A 21,171-nucleotide genomic window follows, 5' to 3' on the forward strand; every position below is an offset into this window, starting at 1 on the left:
CAGTGGCCCTGAGCAGGAACCATAGCACACAAAACAATAAATTCATGTAGGCCTAAAGTGAATAAACTTGCATCAGTTGTAATAATCCTAAATGTTGCTTGATAACTGCATATACCATTTTTACAAACAGGATGATTAAAACTGTTCATTTACTGTGTGTGTGTGTGTGTGTGTGTGTGTGTGTGCCCCCCGCCGCCAATGGAGAGCTGTGAGATTTAAGAACTATGGGGCACTTTATTACAGTGATACTGTACGTTTGAAGCAAAATACTTTTTTGGGGGGGGGAATTCAATTTCCATAGCTTATTATCAACATATTTATTTCATCTGCACCCTCCCATATCAGGTTTGGGGAATCTTTGGCACTCTAGTTGTTGCTGAACTACAACTCCCAGCAGCCCCAGCAAGCTTGGCCAATGGGAGTTGCAGCTCAAGAACATTTGGATTGCCAAAGTTTTCCCACATCTGCTGTAAATCAGTAATAGAAGCAAATATCTATGGACATGTTCTAACCAAGGGTGGACACTTCCAAGTTCAGTTTATTTCAAGGAAAGCAATTTGGATCCAATGCAGATTTACCAAGCCATGAGCCAGCTTCAGAAATGTGTGCATATTCTCCTTCTTCCCTTATCTTTCTGGAGTGAATTCCTCCCTTCCCTCCTTTGTTTGCTCTAAACATGGTTTAGATTCATCAGCTGGTGACAACCATAGTTAAGGCTAATCAACTTTGATATAGAGCAAGGGTTACAAACAAATTCTGGTTTAGAGAATCCTAGTTATCATGGCCATGGCTAATAGTGATACAGATGTGCTAAATGATTGTTGAGGCATGTACAAGAAGAGAGGGCTGTATTTGCTCCAAAGTCGGCAAGTAGGTCTTATAAGCATGCCTTAGACTGGTTTTCTGTTTGTAGGGAGCCATCATTACATCTGCATTGAACTATAACCATGTGCTAAACTTTTTTCTTGAGTGGAACATGGGGTGGGGCTTGGTGGCTTTGTGTTGAGTAACTACTACCATTTCAGTCACAACAGACAACTCTTAATCTCAGTGATCAATAAGCCTCTCTATGTAACACATCAGCCATAGACCCATCAGAAGGATCTGAGTCCCAGTGTGATACCAGTAATCCTACATAGACAGTGCTGAGGACACTATCTCCAACATATTTTGATTGATGCCTTTGTGAAGGAATTGAAAAAAGTATCAGGCAGCATTCCTACAACCTAGGCCTCCTTCTCCAAAGCACAACACCATAACCATACAACTACAGCAGTAGAGGAAAGAGAGATACACAGTGAGTTCTTTGGAGTCTCCCAAGAGCCCAGTCAATTTCATGCTCCTTTCATTTCCCCACCCTGTGTGCATCACCCTGAGGAATATCAGCCATAGAAACCTGAAGAAGGGACCATATGGGGAAGCTATTGCCCTATGAAAAAGTGCAGGCTTCACATACAAGAGGAGGCAGGTGTGGTAGCCAGTTACAGTGACTGATGAATAGCCCATTAGACTTTCTCAGGTAACTGCAGGTATACCCATGCCCCAAGGTGTCTTGGCAGTGCTAGTTTCCACAATAATAGCACATTCACCATGCTGGCAGTAGCTGTGAGTTATTTTCATGACATGGAGCTATTTCCATATACCTGATTAGTCCACCTGTCTACTTAGGCCGTTTACCCATTGAAGGAGATAATGTAGTAATTAACTCACCTATATAGTCTAGCGAATTGTAATGAACTCGATTCAGTTTGTCTGTTCTGTTCCACATGCTATATCTCTTACCCTGCAAAGAAAAGGAGCCATTAGTGTTTAGCTAGAAGTAGTAGTAGATGGAAGTGTTCACCAGTTGGGCTCCCCACAGTGTTCCCTGGCACAGTGTGAAAGAGTGGGTTGGTTGGCTCTCCTTCAGCACATGTGTCACATTTTTTATCCCTTGTTTGAGTGATACACTGTGGTTTAAACCACTGAGCCTATTGGGCTTGCCAATCAGAAGGTCAGCGGTTTGAATCCGTGTGACCGAGTGAGCTCCTGTTGCTCTGTCCCAGCTTATGCCAACCTAGCAGTTCGAAAGCATACTAGTGCAAGTAGAGAAATAGGTACAGCTGTGGAGGGAAGGTAAATGGCATTTCCATGTGCTCTGGCCTCTGTCACGATGTTCCCTTGTGCCAGAAGCAGTTTAGTCATGCTGGCCACATGACCTGGAAAGCTGTCTGTGGACAAATGGCTCCCTCAGCCTGAAGTGAGATGAGCACTGCACCCCATAGTCGCCTTTGACTGGACTTAACCGTCCACAGGTCCTTTACCTTTAACAATCTGTTGAGTTTCATTTGTTAAGCAAGTACACAATAGTGGAAGGAGAAACAATGTGTGTCCATGAATATTTGATTTTTGCATACCTATCTCCCTTCTGGGGAACAGGACAGGAGAGTGTGCAGGAATACTCATTTGAGCAGGGCTGGCCTGAATCCTTTGGGCGCCTCAAGCAAGATGTGCTACTGATGCCTCCTCATCCATGCCCCATGGGGTGGGAGGAGACTAGTGGCAAAGCAGCTACTCTGGGGGAACACCCCCTTTTCTCCAAGAGTCTTGATGAAAGGGAGTGTTCCTCAAGGTATTGCTGCTGTTCTCCTTATCTTTGGCTTTCAGCTGTTTCTTTGGCTTACCTGCATTGGAAGCCGGGTTGTCTTACTTCATTGGTGCGCTCACATGGCACACATTTCTAACCACTTTCCACACCTCAGAATTTGCTGCCTGAGGCAGCTGACTCATGGTATGGCACAACGTCCTCTAAGCCACCCTCCCTTGCTTACTTTTTGTAGGGTTCCTTGCACTTGCAGCCCTGGGTACAACAGCAGATTTCTCATTGTTGTTTGTACTGTATCTGGAATCCTTTGGCAGGGTACCCATAACAGGTTTTCAGAAGACCGTTCTTCATCCACTCATTACCTTTTTTATCGTTGCTGTTGTTTCTCTTAGGCTGCTAGGTGTTTGTTGGTTGTACACAGTTATCACTCTCTGACAATTATATAGTCCTATGCTACATTTTGATATCTGAGTTGTTCCCTTTGTGAAGCCTACACTTGATGCAGTGTGTCGATTGCTACTGAGTTAGGCTGTAACCCTAAACTGACTGACAACAGCAGGGCTTTAGGAGTGGAGCAGTCAACACTACATCCACAACCCAACCATTTGTGCTGGCCAAGGCAAAAAGAGTTAGGGGACAGGAAAGTATAATATTTGTGCTGTTTTTTAAAGTAGAAAAAGGTCATTAGGCATGTCCATGGGTTTTTTTAATTACTGCATTTTTTTTACAGATGTATTGTGTTTTTGCCTGCTCCTTGTTGGAATTGTTTTATATTTTTAACTGTATTGAATCATGTCCTGAGAACATATGGTTAAAATACTCATTTGTTCAAAAAAGGACCATATTCTGAATTGTGCGTGAGTACAGTGGTACCTCAGGTTACATACGCTTCAGGTTACAGACTCCGTTAACCCAGAAATATTACCTTGGGTTAAGAACTTTGCTTCAGGATGAGAACAGAAATCGTGCTCCAGCGGCGTGGCAGCAGCAGCAGGCCCCATTAGCTAAAGTGGTGCTTCAGGTTAAGAACAGTTTCAGGTTAAGAACAGACCTCTGGAACGAATTAAGTTCTTAACCCTAGGTACCACTGTATACACATGTGAAGTAATAAACCACAGTTTTGTAATTCATACTTTTTCATTTGCTTGAATTTATTTTATACTCATGATTTTGTTATTCTAGCACATAGAATAACACGTGTGTAATACATAGCAGTAATTATATATTATTTCATAAATGTTAAGCGTTGCAATTTTTTTTGGCAAAACTGCTGAAAACGGTAGTACAAAATGCAGTGATACTGATGGTCCTATTTTAAGCTGCTTCCCATGCTGCAGAGGAATAAGCACCCATGCAGTGGTGTCCAAACCAGATTTGATGAAGTGAAGGGCCATGAAGGCCGACCAAAGTTTAACTTTTTTTAGTTGAAGTTGTTGAGCTTTTTTAGGAGCCAGATTAAACCAACCAGCAGGCCAGATTAGGCCCCCGAAACAGACTTTGGACATGCCTGCTTTAGGGAAAGAAACCATGTGTGTGAATACATTTGGTTATGAATGACCTTCTCTTGCTTCTTAACCAATTTTTAGAATACACGGACGTAGAAGTTGTATTGAAGTAAACAGTAACTTTTGTAGATATTTATTGTTACATGCTTGTTTTTTGTTAGAAATGGTAATGTGAAGTTCTTAGTCTAGAATTATTTCTGTTGTATCTTCGTAATTTGTTTTGATCACACTAAAGTCTACTCAGCATATAGATAGGATTATGCAATCCACAATTAGTTCATGCTGGCAACTTCCCTTGCTCTTGCTATGGACCTTGGAGCAAGGAGGACAAAGGGAGGGAGAGGTCCAGGAGCACAATTGCGGTTGTGTGGGGAAAGAACTTAGAAGTGGCCGGCTTTGTTGGAATCCTCCCTCCCTTTGCATAAAGTTAATGGCAACAAAATAAATGCCAATTTGAGTTAATTGAGAATCCAAGAAGGCTATCTCCACCCAACCTTCTTTACCCACCTGAAGCCACAGTAGAGCTTCGCATAACAACTAATAGTGGCCAGGGACCATCCAGGACCAGGAGTACACTAATCCAAGTTTAGATAGCAACAGTCACCTCTTTGGGCTCTGCTCCTATATTTTTTTGAACAAAGACCACAAGAGGTTGTGCAGGGAGTCCAGGGAGCCTGTTGCTGAGATTCTTGGTTCAACTAGAACTCTCCAAGATGAAGTAAAGGAGGCTTACAGAGGTGGACAGGGAAAGCTCTAGCATATATGTTGGTGATAATCAAAACACATGCTACTCACTAGCATATTGATAGCATACCCCACTCTAACCCAAATAAAATAATCTTGTTGACTTTCAGAAGAAACCCAAACCCCATACCCTTATACAAGGACAAAGGCACATTACTCATAGTCTGTGTTAATGAAGTGAAAAAAGAAGCCTGTGTGCATTTTCTAAAGACTTTCAAGCTTGACCTCTTTTATCGGCAAAGCAAGATTATTTTGCTGAAAACAGTTTGAATGGGCAGAAACATCCTGTGGCTTGGATTTCTTCCTTGTGGCATGACATTGAATTAATTACACTCAGGATGTCCCAGGAATTCTCTACCCTTGTCTTTGTCATGAAAGTTACTCAGGTACCTGACTGGACCCTCTCTGAAAGCATCTTTTAACATTGTTAAAACAAAATAAAAAAATTCCTTCCAGTAGCACCTTAAAGACCAACTAAGTTAGTTCTTGGTATGAGCTTTCGTGTGCATGTACACTTCTTCAGATACACTGAAACAGAAGTCACCAGACCCTTCTATATAGTGAGAAGGTGGGGAGGGGTATTACTCAGAAGGGTGGTGGAATTGGGTGATTGGCAGATAGCTGTGATGAGCCTGTTGACGACTCTTAACACTGCAATATGCAAGGAAACTATGTAGCACTTTCTCTAAGAAGCTGCTCAAACATCTGATCAGCGTTCTCTACTCTCCCAATCCCACCACCCTTCTGAGTAATACCCCTCCCCACCTCACTATATAGAAGGGTCTGGTGACTTCTGTTTCAGTGTATCTGAAGAAGTGTGCATGCACACGAAAGCTCATACCAAGAACTAACTTAGTTGGTATTTAAGGTGCTACTGGAAGGAATTTTTTTATTTTGTTTTGACTATGGCAGACCAACACGGCTACCTATCTGTAATTTTAACATTGTTGTTTTTTCTGTAGCTGGGGGCATGAGTCATCCCCACTGGATTCAGTCTTCCCCACTCAGACTGATGCTTGCTCCTCTACATGCCAGTCTCTTACTCAGGAGGCTGCCACACAAGTTCAGCTGTCTTGGAACACTCCTGGAAAGTCTTTTCCAATCTCTCTTTTAGTATTCTTTTAGTCCCCTTGCCTCAATGGATCACAGAAGCTTGCTCCTTTTTGTCCCTCTTTCATTTAGACTTTAGCTAGATTCCTTACCTCTTACACCCTTGCCAATTGCCTCCAAACCATGTTTGTTATTTTATTTCACTGGTTTTAATGAACCTCTGTACAAAGGCACCAGCCAGTGTCTTTATGAAAGAAGGTGAGTGAGTTGGGCTCATGGGCTACATTATTCACCACTCCATCACAGCCTGAGCCTTATCAGAGAGAGGGAGCATTTCCCACAACACGCATAAAGCAATCATGAAGGAAGTGTGATTACCCTTGTGCCCTTTTGTGGAAGGATCCCCTCCCATCACAAAGAAAACTCAGTAAATTTGAGATAAGCAACACCTTCTCATCCCTTCCTCACCAGGACAGGTAACCCCTGCATCTCAGCTTTCCTACTCTTCTCTGTTCTTCACATTTCTCTGAACTCAAGAGAGAGGACAGCTACTAACCTTTGTTGTTGTTGTTATTGTTCCTGGTTCTTTCTCTTTCCCCACAGTAAAGTTCAGCTTCACTTTTACTCTTTCCCCTTCATCTTGGTGATTAAGCCATGGGTAGGCAAACTAAGGCCCGGGGGCCAGATCCGGCCCAATCACCTTCTAAATTCGGCCCATGGGCAGTCCAGGAATCAGCATGTTTTTACATGAGTAGAATGTGTGCTTTTATTTAAAATGCATCTCTGGGTTATTTGTGGGGCATAGGAATTCGTTCATTCCCCCCCCCCATATAGTTTCCCCCCCCCCAGGTCTGAGGGACAGTGGACCAGCCCCCTGCTGAAAAGCTTTGTTGATCCCTGGATTAAGCGAATGGCCCAAGCATAGTTATTAACTCATTTCTGTGTTTTTCTGTACTAGAATTTTAAGCCAAAAACCTGCCTGTTGTTTATTTGTTTATATTGGCATATAATCGTTACATTTATTTATATTAATTTATAAATAAATATTGTATTTGCAGCTGCATCATGTTAAGAATACTCCATACTAAAGCCCCCAAATTTAAGTCAGTACAATTCTGTTTGTGTAAGCACACTATAGTCACCAGTAAGAAAGATGGAGTTGAAGTACGAGAACTGGGAGAGAAGAGGGTAAGAGGGTGACTAGAGCAAACCTATCTGGACTGAGCTCAACTGAACACAGGGGGTTGTATTCAATATATTGCTAAAGTGAATGTTCTATCAGCACAAAAGTTTCTGCTTGTGGGACGGAACACTGTCCTCTGCCTTGCCCCTTAAATCTGTTCTGGATGTTTCCCCAACCTTCCAGAGCAGATTTGCAGACTGCACAGGCGGAGAAGAGGGGAGAATCCCTTTGTGCTCATGCTAATCCTTGAGCTTGCACAAAAAGTTGAATACTTCCCAGAGTTCTAGTTGTTTACTTTTCATGCAGGTTCAGATACATGTGGGATGGGTTTTTCTGCATCAAAAAGGGGAGAAGGGGACCTGGAGTCCTAGGAGGACCAAGTTTTCCCACCATGGGAAATAAGTGCAAAGCACCTAGAATGAAGGGACGCAGGTGGCGCTGTGGGTTAAAGCCTCAGCGCCTAGGGCTTGCCGATCGAAAGGTCGGCGGTTCGAATCCCTGTGGCGGGGTGCGCTCCCGCTGCTCGGTCCCAGCGCCTGCCAACCTAGCAGTTCGAAAGCACCTCCGGGTGCAAGTAGATAAATAGGGACCGCTTACCAGCGGGAAGGTAAACGGCGTTTCCGTGTGCGGCTCTGGCTCTGGCCAGAGCAGCGATGTCACGCTGGCCACGTGACCCGGAAGTGTCTCTGGACAGCGCTGGCCCCTGGCCTCTTAAGTGAGATGGGCGCACAACCCCAGAGTCTGGCAAGACTGGCCCGTACGGGCAGGGGTACCTTTACCTTTACCTTTTACCTAGAATGAAAGAGAGGTTCCATGTGCAACATTTTGGTTGACATTCCTCACTTTGATGAATGCTAATTAGTAGTGATATGTTTACTGGTGCTCAGAGTGCCTCAGGCATCGTTTCCTTCCCCAAAGCTGTAAGATGGCCAGTTAGTAGATACACCTTGTATGGCTTGATTGCCACAGGAATCAGGCAGTGAGGAAGACCCCTGCATATTCCAGTTGTCACCTCTCTCTGCATAACTTGTGAGAGTCACTCCTGCTGCAGATGGTAAGGGATGAGCTTGCTCTGGTTCCCCTAATTTCACCTGTTTAGTTCATCTTTCCAGACAAAATGGGATTTCATTGAGTCAGATACTGTACTGACTTAAATTGGCAGCAAGAATGAACTCCTTGGTATAACATCATATTAAAATTACATTTTTGAGGTGCATCTCCAATTATATTCCTGTTGTGTAGCCTTAATCAAAGAGTAGCGACTTTCCCCCCGTTAACACCTAATGTGAATGCATGTGTGAAACATAATGTATTACTAAGCCATGACAGGAGGATATGTTGCCTGTTTCACCTTGTCTCTCTTATGTCATCTGAAATGTTATACCATGTCAGGTCTTTGAATGCTTTGGAGATGATGATATGTTTATACATGTCTTAGTTTGCATTCTTAGTTTTGTTGGCAAGTGTGTATACGGTGCCAAAAAGAAGTTTTTGACACACATTGTAACCCACATGAAATTCATTTGAAATTATTCAAAGACTGATTGGACTTCAATGAAATGTATAGTTGCTGTGTCTAGCAGCATTTGTTTTTCCTCCATAAGCCACATATTTTTATCTGTGTCTTTTTGTGGGATTTCTTTGGCAGAAACAATTCCTGGCATGTTAGAATGTGAAGGGTTCCTTCTCACCAGCTGAGTCTTTCAGCTGGCTGGGATCACCAAGTACCGTAGTGGTAATAACCCTTAGTATTCTAAATCACACCTTTTAGTTAAGATTTTGAAAAATATTTCTTTTAGATGCTACATTGGGGGGGGGGTGCGGGAAGACAAATTGTCTTATATTTATTATGTATCAAATGTTTTTGTTGCTGTTTCTTAATCTTTTGCATGATCATGGAACTCAAAGTACTTTCCTAAAAAGCCAATAATTTTCATTAAACTAGAAGAATCTTTTTTGGTAGTTAAAGCAGAACACTGTTAACAAAGAATATTGTTGAAACAAAATTAAAAAAAAAATCCTTCCAGTACCACCTTAGAGACCAACTAAGTTTGTTATTGGTACGAGCTTTCGTGTGCATGCAACTTTAGTTTTCATTTCCCTCTACTCCCAAATATATCTAGTAGGTGGAATCTAGAAGGACTCAGTGTTAGAAACTGGGGAACACTAGGAGCCCCGTGGCTCCTGGGACCTAGGTTGTGGGTGGCAAAACAAAATGTCTAGGCATCTTTGGGGGGGGGGGTTGTCCCGCTACCAGACCAGGCAGCCTCCCAGTGCAAAACAAAAACAAAAAAACAGGGTAGTGCAGCAGCAAAAGACATGTGTTGTGCTTTGCTTTGACATCACACCTCCCTTGTGCAGGTGAGATAGTCTCTAGCTATAGCAGCGCTGCTATTCAGTCATGTCAGGCCTTACACTTTACATTGTAAATGCTTGTGGATGTCAGTTGAGCTACAGCAGCCCAGCTGGTATAAATTGATGGTGGATTGGATTGGAACCTCATATAACAACTTTCATAAATCTGAAACATCTATGATGGTTACAGTGTAATTTTGTATCACAAGGCTAGGCAAAGTTGGCATGGTTTTTATTTGGGCAAAAATTTTAACCCACCCAGAAAAACCATGCACGTCTTAGTTCTTGCTTTTCTGGGGTTTTATTGTTCCATTTGGATCTGTTGGGTGTTAGCCAGTGATGTTGTTCCGCTAACACAAGAACTTTTGACTGTGCAGAGGAACTTTCCCTTGCTCTCCTCTTGCACCCCCCCCCCAAACCTGTTCTGGGGTGTTCCTTCAGTGTTTGATCCCTGTATGGGACAGCTGCATATTCCTGCATTGCAGGGGGTGGACTAGATGATCCTCAGGATCCCTTCCAACTCTATGATTCTATGTCTATGTCTGAACCCTCCAGAGCAGATTTAGGGAGGATGTGTGGGATATGGAAGGAGAGGAGATTTCCATTCTGGTGTGTGTGGGGGGTGTAGTGTTTGCTGTCTTTTTATAAACTGCTCATAGACTGTTCTGGTATGAAGCAGTATATAAATGTATTTCATTGATAGGTTGAGAGTTAAATTATCTTCTTTGATCAGAACTGTTTACACAGAAGGCTGTAGTGTGCTAGCAACTGGTCTTGGGGAAACTGCTCAGTAGCAAAGCAGCACTTTTCTTTCCCCCTCTCTATAGCTTTGTGCACTTACACTACAGCTGCATAATTCTTAGAAAACGCCTGGTTCTTCAGAGCCAGGATTGCCAGCAGCCACAGCTGAGCACTATGATGAGTGAACTCCTAGCTCTTTTAAGCTAACAGACTGATAACAAAAATATTCTGCCATAGGTATGCTAATTAACACATCTAATGTGATTTTTGTTGGAAAAAACAATGTAATCACAAGGCAAGCCACAAGTGACAGAATGTAATTGTCTGATAAATAGCACTGTGCTATATTTCCCAACAGTTGTATGCAGCTACCATTTTCTGCACACAACTGGCCCTTTTATTTCCTGTTTCAAGGAAGGCTATATTTTATACAACACAATGTACATCATTAATTCTATAAAGGATTATGTTGCACTGTGTTTCATTTTCATGTATAAAAGCTTGGATAAAAAATTTATGTTCAAACTGAGCCCCCACCTTGTAAACAGCCTAAGCTTGGTTGGTTTCCTTGCCAAATCTATAGAAATCTTAAAAGTGGTTTTAAGAAATGGGATCAAATTCTGTTTGTTGGACAGTGTGACTTCAATATTTTATAGAATACTTCAAGCTCAAAAGCTTTAAAAAGGATATTGGCCCAAACAAAGATATCAAAACCTGGGTTTTTACACACCAAGTTAATGTTTCTTGAAACAGATCTATTCATCTTACAGTTTATTAGGGGAAGCACATTGATAGCAGAATTAGTGCCTGTTGAAATATTTCTGTGCTCTTGATAAGTGTAAGAGCCCAATGCAAAAAAAAAAAAAAAAAAAAAAGCAAATAGTTTTTGAGAAAAATAATTTTACAGCTTATTCACCAAGTTGATTCTCACAGTTCCTTGGGGAAAAATAAGAGAGGTAGGGAATGATTGGTGCATTTAAAAAGTGCACCGATATTTCTAGATTCCTAGGTAATGGAAACAAACAACTTTTTAGATTTACACCATGTCTTACTGCTTTTCCGATTTAAAAAAAAATCTAAAAGATTGTGTGAGCTTTGAATTAGCAATAAGCTTATACAGGAAGCAAAAGTTATTTGTGATGAGAGGCCTGCACTTTTACTGTTTGGGAAAGAGGTGACCCATGTTGCCTAAAGCATCTGTCCCTCAGCAGTCTGTGCCTGAATGTCTAGCCCCTTGCCCAGCAAAGAAGGGGCTTGCTTTGCAGTTTAGATTTGGAAATTGGCTCCCTGAGGAGTTCCCTGAAGAATCTGCTGCACCAACAGAAGTTAGGCAGAGATTGCAGAGCAGGCTGCTCCACCTCTTCCTTGTTGGGTCCTGATCTAATTTCCCTCCTCCTGAGTTTAACTTCAGGAAGGGATACCACAAGCAGACAGGCAAGTGTCTGGCTCACTGCTGGTTCAGGGCTTCGAGCCTGGTTTATTCATGCCTGAGAGCCAGCTGTATATTTATGGTGTCTCCCGCATCTGGGCAGAAGAAGACAGGAGCGCTTGCAGTTCAGCCCATAAAGTACAGCCTAAGAGCCTGGGAGCACCTCCCTCTTTGTTCTTCCTTGTGTGCTTGTGCATGTCTTGCCACCTCCCTCTCCCTCTCCAGCAGCTGTGTGAGCTCTGAGTGCTGTCCCTGTCATTGCTGCCCTTGGATCCCTGCACTAATGTTAGTTAGGGGCTTGGAGACACACAGGAAGCAGCCATAGACACCACCTCACCAGCCCTCATTATTGACACCTCATATGATCACACACTGTCCCATTAGATCCATTTCTGTTGAAAAATATTGCGGCTTGGGGCAAGACAGGTGCACAGCTACTGTAGGTGTGGGAGTGGGGAGAAAAGGGCAAGAAAAGGCAGGGGAAATGGGGGAGCAGCTCTGATTCGCTCTAGGAAAAGCAGCTTCCCTGAGCTGTCAAGTTGAAAGGATACATTCAGGCATAATATTTGTAACATTTAACAACTTTAAAGATGTGCCCCCCTGTAATTTTTGTAACAATATTCTATACCATTTCTATGGAAGTTTCCTTGGTCTCAGGGTCAGGATCCAGATTAATATTGACTGGTTTAGCTATTTTTGATGTGATCAATGTCTAGCCAAGGTCTAAGCAGGTTAGGTTTCTAGTTGCTTAAACAGGTCCTGTTTGACAAGGATAGAAGGAGATGAAATTTGCCAGGCATAATGCTTGGGAACTGAATGAATGGAGAACTATCATGAGCATGATTCATAATTTACTTAGAACAATATGAGGACTCTTTTTTCAAAAGTTCCATATAGAATCATAGAATTGTAGAATTGGAAGGGACCCTGAGAGCCATCTAGTCCAAACCCCGTGATGCAGGAATCTCAACTAAATCATACATGAAAAATGGCTATCCAGCCTCTGCATAAAAAGTAGAGTACATCATCTCCCCAGGGCATCTATTTCACTGGCAAACAACTCTTATCGACGGAAAAGGCTTCCTGATATTTAGCCGGAATCTCCTTTTTTGTAACTTAAAGCCATTGGTTTGGGTCCTACCCTCCAGAGCAGACTAAAACAAGCTTGTTCCATCTTCCATGTGTCAGTCCTTTAGATATTTGAAGATGGCTATCAATTTCAATATTCCCATTGAAAAGTTTTCACTGAAATTTAGTAGTGGATTGCTTATTCTTATAAGTGTAATAATTTTGCCTCTTTTGAAATATCAGGGGAGAGATTAAAAGCCAGTTGTTTTCCTTTTTCTTCTCTTCTAGGCCCTTGATGAGCCTCCATATTTGACAGTGGGCACTGATGTGAGTGCAAAATATAGAGGGGCCTTCTGTGAGGCCAAAATCAAGACAACAAAAAGACTGGTCAAAGTCAAGGTATGTATGTGTGTAATTTTTCATTTAAAAAATAGAATATATTCAGAGCACTCCACAATGTATGGGTCTTGAAGTGAGGCATTTTAAGAGGGATGAGTTAGTGAAGTACTTCACTAGGACTGAGTGCTCAGTTGTTCTCCCTCTCCAGTAGATTAACTTCCTAACAGTTTCTAAGATCACTTTGAGGGAGGGACACAAATGATAAGCAGCACCAAAATGTCATTAGTGTTGTTTTAAAAGCAACACCAAAATGTAGACGTTGCATAATCATTTAATAATCCTGCTAAATTTCATTATGCCACCAATATATCTGAAAATAAAGAAAAGCTATAGCCCTCTTCAGGTGTTCTGATTAGGATTTGGGGAGGCTACAGGGATAAGCACACTACATCTGTTTGTTTCCCTTCTTGTTTTGTCACCCTTCACAAGTTGGAAGGCAAAGTTTTGAAGCAGGAAGCCTCATGTGGTGGATGTTCCCTGTGTATTTCAAAACCCTGCTTTTATAAAATAATCTTTTTTATTAAAGTAAAGTGCTGTTTGTTTTTAAGCAGTTTAGTTAATCAGTTAAATCCAAATCTGCTCAAAACACTCAAGTTCTATGGGATTCAGTTTTCTATAAATAGACAGTATAAATGTATGTATCTTCTATTGTTTGTGTGTAATACTTCAGTCATAAGCTAATGATGTTATTACTGATTACTTTTCTGTGCCACCCTTCCTTCAAGGAGTTAGGGAAGCATGCATGTGGTAATCTCACAACAATTGATGCTGCTTCATGGCTGAGCAGGAATATGAACAAAGGTTTTCTTAGTCCAACTCCAGCACTGTGTCCTTTGCATTACGTCTCATTTTCCTTTATAAGGGAAAAAAAAGCAAAATAAATTAATGGAGATTATAAAATGGGTGGCGCTTCTAATATTTTAGATTTTAGTGGCAAATAGGGCCATAAATAGGGGAGACATGCTATATATAGTTATTTGTCTGCTAGTGGCGTAATTTGCAGCTACTGTAGACTGGCTAAGCTCAAACTCAGAAATATCTCTACACCATGTGGGGATGTTGAAAACGGATGTGCCCTATTTGTGGAATGCCCTTCTGTTAGATGTATGTTTAGTGCCTATTATTTTTTCATTTTGTTGCCAAGTGAAAAAACTATTCATTTGCCCAGGCAATTGTAGGATATTAGCTTTATTCATTGCTGGAGGTTGCAGGCCCACTCTGTCCTTGAATAAAGGCCTGTATTTTAATGATTTGGGCTTTAATCATATTTGCTCTTATTATGAAGTGGATTTTTAAAATTGCAATTTGGATGAGTTTTAATTGTATTGTTCATCACCACAAGATTGGTTATAATGAAGGGTGGCCTAGAAACATCCTAAATAAATAAATAGTAAAGATAGCTATACGTACACTTGCTCTGCTTTAACAATCCTTTAAATTGTGCTTTGCAGGTAACATTTAGGCATGATTCATCAACTGTGGAAGTTCAGGATGATCACATAAAAGGCCCTTTAAAGGTAATATATTTGAATGATTAACCATGAAAAATATTTCCTAACAAATCAATATATTTACAGTGATGTATATATAGATATAAAGTTAGGTGTAATTATTGAATAATCCTACTACATTGCACCACAATTACCTTGTGAAGAATGAACAGTTATTATTTAAGTAGGATATAATATAGTTTGCATAGTATTAAAATCTGAGCTGTTCTGATCGATAGAATTTAAGTAGAGTAGCTTGTTTCTGGCATGGTACATACAGTGATAGAACAGATTCTGCAAATTAATGGGTTGGGATCCAAAGGATAACACACAGTGTTCTGGCCTCTCCTTTTTACTGCAGCTTCCTGGGCTTCCCTTCCCCAGCCCAGAAAAGCCACTCCTGAGGGTCAGGGAAAAGTACAGAATGGTGTGCAATATGTGTGCCAGGAATTGACAACACATATTGCTATACACATGTGGAAGTGTCTTCTGTTCACTTATTGGCCTCTTTGGATCTCAGATCAAGTGTTCTGTACGGTGTCTTGGCGTAGCTTATGCCATTTCTTCTGATGAAAAATTTAGGCCAGGTCTAGTATGCTGTGCGGAGAGTCATGCAAGGGACCTGTGTTAGTCTTTTTGAATTTAAGTCTCCCGCACCCCCTTTGAACCGCTGGACCACATCCCCATCCCCTATCACAAACTGCTTTTGATACACCGCTCAGTTTGAAAAGTGCTTGTCATGTGGTTCAGGGGCTGCTGTACAAGGACTAAAGTCTTGAGCCCCCATTAATAGCTATTAGATTTTTGACTGAGCATGTTAAGAAAAGTGCCTGGCTGGGTAATTTTTTAGAGTCCAGGACAATTCTGGTCTGTGGGGGTTGGGCTAGATAACCCATGTGGTCCCTTCCAACTCTACAATTCTGTGATTCTATGATTCTTTATTTACAGAAATTTCTTGAAATTATTGTAGTGAATGAATAAGTGTAGGAAAATGTGTTGGGAATGGATAATCTTGTGAATTTTGCCATGAAGACAAATGAGCAGGATACTTAAATTCCTGTCAGTTTCTCCTCACAGATCTTTCATTAAAATCCATGTATTTTTTTTTCTGTTTTCCAGTTGTTTGGCACATCTAAAACACATAGTTTGCAATTAACTACATTCAGAACTGCATGCCTGCAAATATTACTTTTTATGGAATATATAGTGTTGGCTTTGAGATTAACAATGAATTTATTATTTTAAGCAGTATCAAAATTTTAGTTTTAATGGGACAGACAGTGACTGCTGCCCACAGTGGCCTTGACCGTGTTGATGCAGCTGCATACTTTGCTCACTCCCACAGTTGTTGGAAAGGTTTCCTTAAATCCAGTAGCTGCCAGCAAAGCTGTTTGTTAGTTGGAATTGTTGGTTGCTGCTGCAGAGCAGTGAAGAGAGAAGGGAATTCCTGTTGTTATCTGCATGTGCTAGGAGGCAGGGGAGCATTGTGATCAGCACTCTGGAAGTACACTGTTGCTGACAGGCAAAAGGGGTTGTTATACTGGCAGTCAGCAACCACACACCCACTTTCACAGTGCAGACTGTGAGACCCCTTGCTTCAGCACCAGCTCCTAATGTTTATGACAAGAACTATCCTATCTCCCCGTCAGCAGCTTCTAGCAGTGCTGCTCAGCTCACTGATTCACTGGCTGGTGCTGCGTAAACAAGACCATATGCCTGGTTCCAACCAGAAGAATGAATAGTTTAGAGACTTCTCATAAACTTAAGTACTTTTATTTATATGCTGCCTTTCCATAGTTAAAGCTATGCTCAAGGCACCTTACAATATAAGAAAAAGACATAATTACGAACATAAGTAGTCATCAACAATAAAGAAAATGCCAAAAAGTACAAAACCAAATTGAAAAAAGATCCACTTAAATCATAGTATCTAAAACAAAGATGCAAAATAAATAATATCAATAAGAGCAACAACCCCCCTCCCCAACAAAAGTACCTAGGCAACACCCCAGCGTAGGCAGCCTCAGCTATTGTAGCAGGAGTCAGTCAACACCCTGCCCTCCCAGGACAGGTGGGGGAAAGGCCAGCAAGGCAGGGAGCAGGTCTTCCAGGATTCAATGGAGTTCTCATAAGCACACCCTGCTTCAGCCAGAGATGACCTGCTATCCCTTTTCTTGCAACATGTTTCACTTTTCGTGGTGTGACGCAAAGAATATGTTTGGGAGTTAAATTCTGCTACTTTGGGTGAGTTTCCCTGTTTCCTGGTGGAAACAAGCCAATGCAGGATTTAACTCTGCCCTCCTACCCATCAGGTGATATAAAAAATGATGTTAGCTTATGGACAGATGGATGTGATTTGGGGGAAATGGCTTGGTGGGCCAAGCGTGCCAACAGCCTGGAGGTTTATCATTCCTACCCTAAAATAAGCAAGTGTAACCATTAGACTTTACTGAAATGGTGTGTGTTTTACTTGTTGATTCCTTAAGTTGTTGAATAAAGCTCCGCAGTCACTCGTCTAATAGTGAAAACAACACACGGCAGAAAAATATTGTTCCTTCTAGAGAACAATGAATGGTAACTGCCATTAAAATGTAAAACAAGTGGTAGTATGGTGGAGGAAATGTAGTTTCCTTTTTGTTTTCTATAATATTAATTGCTCCTTTCATAAGAACTCTCCAGGTAGCATAAGACAGGAGACAGAAAGGAAATATGGTGGTTAATTTAAAGAGGCATGCAGCTTTTTTTAATATAGGAATATTTAAAATACTACTTTAGAGAGAAAATGGTGACTTTCTCAGTCCGTCATCCTCAAAAATCTAATAGCTATAATGATTAGAGATTTTCTTTCTTTAATCTTTGAGATTCAGAGAAATTGAAACATCAGTGCCTACTTATTTAGACTTTAAAGACATGGTAGAAAGAAGTTTGTTTTTTGTTTTAGGCAACTATTCTAGGGAATAACTTTGACCATTAGCTCTTGTTCACCATCTGCTGGCAGTAAAGAAGTAGTAATAGGCAGATCAGCATTTCTGAAAAGTGCCTTTTGGAAGCATTTTGGGGTAGAAGTTAGGAAAGCTGTCTTTTAAAAATAATTTAGGCATACCGACTCATAAAAAAACACGTTTCTAAGCATAATTTTTGTCTACTCCAGGGTAGCAGTTCTATGCTAATTAATTGATTTTCTTTGGCTTATAGTTCTATATACTGAGTTGAATCCAGATTTTTCATGAGTGGAGCTCCACTCATAAGACATTTCTGAAGGGGGTTACAATTTTCACTGATTTATCTTTCCCCTTTCAGCCTCATATCCGCCCTGCCACCAACCCCCCTCCCCTGGTGGGTTGAAGGACCCTTCAGAATAGGTAGCACAGGGGACTCCCAAGAGGAAATGGTGATAATTATCTCCTTTCCTTCCTCCAGTGGTGGCTTCCACTAGATCTTAGTCCCAAAAAGCCCTTTTCACTGGAACCAACCAAAGGTGGTGTGTCCCATAAATAATAACTTCACTGAATGTTTGGGCAGGTGTGTTATACATTCCAGCCATGTCTGAGCAGTCATGTTACTATGTGTTCGCTTTGGTGGAAGTCAGTAATGTATGTCTCTGTTTTTTCATGAACTTGTGCCATATGTACTAGTGTTTTTTTTAAAATCTGAGTTCCGGATTATTGGTTATAATAGTTATATTTAAGGGTATAAGATAACATCTGGAGGAGAATTTCAAAACTACAACTTCTGTAGGCCAGGATCCAAAGTGTATTGTGAGTGCACCATGGCTGTTCATCTCCCCTGCCCAGGTACTCCTGAAGGTCAGGAGATCATCAACCTCCATAGCAGGTGTGGGCAACCTTTGGTCCTCTCATTTTTTTCTCCTGAAGTCCAACTTCCATCATCCCTGGCCAGTGTAACAGGAAGGGCTGCAGCCAGAAAAGAGATTTGCCTATCTCTTTGCACACAGTTCTCTTTGAATCTTCATCATAGAACATATTTTGTCATTTAAAAAAAAAATGCCTTCATATAATTTTATACATTGCATGTTCTGATATTTACAGCTTTCTTGGTTTGAGTGGGAAAAAAATTCACTTGTGGAATAATCCTATTAAGTAGTTCTAAAAGGCACCCTCTTGGTACAAATAGATATATAGTTTGAAGTCTGAAAAGTAAAACCTGACATACATTAGATTGCCTCAGAGGCATGTTACAAAGCCTTGTGTGAAGATGGTATGTTTTTCAGATTTCTCCTTCCCCCGAAATGCAGCCACACACACTATATGTGTAGATTGGTTTTTGAGAACAGAAACTGAATTTAAAAGAATGAAAAATGAAATGTTCAATATTTTCTAATTATTGCCTTGGAGATTACCTAAGTGGCTTTTATGTTTTAGGTAGGAACTGTGGTGGAAGTAAGGAATCCAGATGGAACATATCAGGAGGCTGTCATCAACAAATTAACAGATGCTAGTTGGTACACTGTAGGTAAGGAAAAACAACTCCATTTTTCACCAATCCAAAAATTACAGGTCAGGAAAAATATGTGTTTTTTCTTCCATAATAAGTAGTGGAATTGAGTTCTTGTTTTTTATATTTAGTGAGTGTTTTCTTACTCTCAAAATTATCACTTTAATTGAAATCTATATATGGCTTCTTAAGAATATTCTTGGACTTGCTGCTTGACAACAACAGGCAGTAGGCATGGAGATGGGAATGGGGAAAATGAAGAAAATATGGCAGAAGAAAATAGAATAATGCAGATTTATGCAAGTTGGTGGGGGGTTAGTTTTAATTTGAGATTATTCAACAACGTTTGAAAGGGTTTCCCCCACCTTTTGAAATTTTAAGAGTGTTCCCTGCCACACAAAAATACATAAGTTTTATTCAAATCTGTAATATTGAATAGTATTTATACTGCAGTTTTCTGTTACAACAACAATGTGGGGAAAGTGTAGAATTTGACTAATAACATGTTTGTGTTAATTTTCCATCTAAGAAAAAGGGGGCAAGAAAAAGGGACCATTTGATTTTCAATGAGTCCTGTGGTACCTTAAAAAAGACTAAAGACTTAGCATGAGAAATCACAGTGCGCCTACTTCTTAGATGCATGTTTTTCCGAGCTACATTTTTGGAGTTGATATTAAATTAGAATTAATGATGAAACTATAGTTCTAGTTGGTAAGCTCATTCAGGGCCTTCAGAATGATGATTTGTTTCCTCCTCCAACAGCCTTCATGACAAATATGTATCACTTTAATATTGATGCCTTCTAAGAAAAGATAACATTTATCAAGATACAAAACTTATTTGCCTGCATTTCCAGAGTTAATTAATATTTCCATAAGCCTTGTTCCTTTATTTATTTTTTTATGAGTAAAGTTTTCAGATTCATGGAGGGCGGGATAGGAAAAATCCAGTAGATCTTTCTCCTGTAAAACACTGCCTAGCTTCTAGCTTACAAATTTGATTTTAAGACTGCAATGCAAAGTGTACTTATTTGAGAGTGAGCTCCACTTGAACTTACTTCTTAGTTTTGAGTAAACATGCATACATTCAGCATTTGTTTAACAAAGACTTTTCAGTAAGAAGTGCAGCCTTTTGCTTTTAATTAAAAATGCAAACAATATTACAAAGGCTGCTTTTGCACACAAATCAGGCATGAGCTGTGTGCTAGTGCACACATCCCTAGTGTTCCCATTTCACTCCTCCTTTCTACAGTAGATAAACAAAGCACAAACAGTCAAGCTTAGAGGTACATACAAACCTGGGATTCTGGTTTGTTTCACTCAGCAAACCATGATTGCTATGCCAACAACAAAGCATGACCTTCAAGTTGATTGTTTTGTCTGGCTGAAACACACCATGATCCCAGGTGTAGATTTTACACTGACTAAATTTGGCTTTTAATTGATTTTATTTGTTTGCATTTCATTATATTTGTATAAAGCAATGAATGCATGCAATAATAAATGAATATAATATAATATAATATAATATAATATAATATAATAGCCTGTTGGTTTGTTTATCCACTTGTGGAAGGGAGAGGCAAAATGGGAACACTAGGGCTGTATGCATGAGCATGCACCCCATTCACAGTACTGTTTAATCGACCAAACCTTATGGCTTAGAAATATGTGCAAACATAGACTAATTTTTGGTCTGAAATAGTAACCCCTCCAAAGAAAAGGAAAGAAATACCCAGCATCTGTTGATGCTATTCCTCACTCTTATTTTCTGTTTCTATTACTTTTTGGTATTTAGTCTTATGCAGTTCAAAAGAGTTTGAAATGTTAGAACTGAGTGAATGCAAAAAGGCCGAAGATTGAAAGGGAAGATCAAGCTGTACCCTCCATGTTCACCAGCAGTCTCTTTAGGCTACAATCCTTCTTGCTCCGGTGAATTAGTATACATAGGATAACAGAGCAAGCATTCTCCCACAGGGTTACTGGCTTGGCTTCCTCTGTCTCCACACATCTTTTTTAGTTTGATTTCAACATTTCAAACAATAGTAAAAAAATTAAAAGCACCCTCCCATTTACCAAAGAAGAGAGGGCCTATCACCATAATTACCCAGGTGAATGGATTTGTAAAAGCCCTGTTTAGAGGCTGCATTTCGACCATAAATAAGTACC

General features: G+C 40.6%; 1 protein-coding gene across 5 annotated transcripts in view; it reads left to right on the forward strand.

The window, feature by feature from the left end:
- Positions 1–21,171, forward strand: part of ARID4B (AT-rich interaction domain 4B) — an 84,163-nt gene that overhangs the window by 17,955 nt on the left and 45,037 nt on the right. For all 5 annotated transcript variants that reach the window (XM_079971804.1, XM_079971802.1, XM_079971803.1 and 2 more), the window contains exons 3-5: positions 12,948–13,058; positions 14,510–14,575; positions 18,931–19,021. In XM_079971804.1, the coding sequence (XP_079827930.1) occupies positions 12,948–13,058; positions 14,510–14,575; positions 18,931–19,021 (268 nt within the window). The remainder of the gene's footprint in view (positions 1–12,947; positions 13,059–14,509; positions 14,576–18,930; positions 19,022–21,171) is intronic.

Source organism: Podarcis cretensis (genome assembly GCF_951804945.1).
Source record: "Podarcis cretensis genome assembly, chromosome: 3".
Taxonomy (NCBI): domain Eukaryota; kingdom Metazoa; phylum Chordata; class Lepidosauria; order Squamata; family Lacertidae; genus Podarcis; species Podarcis cretensis.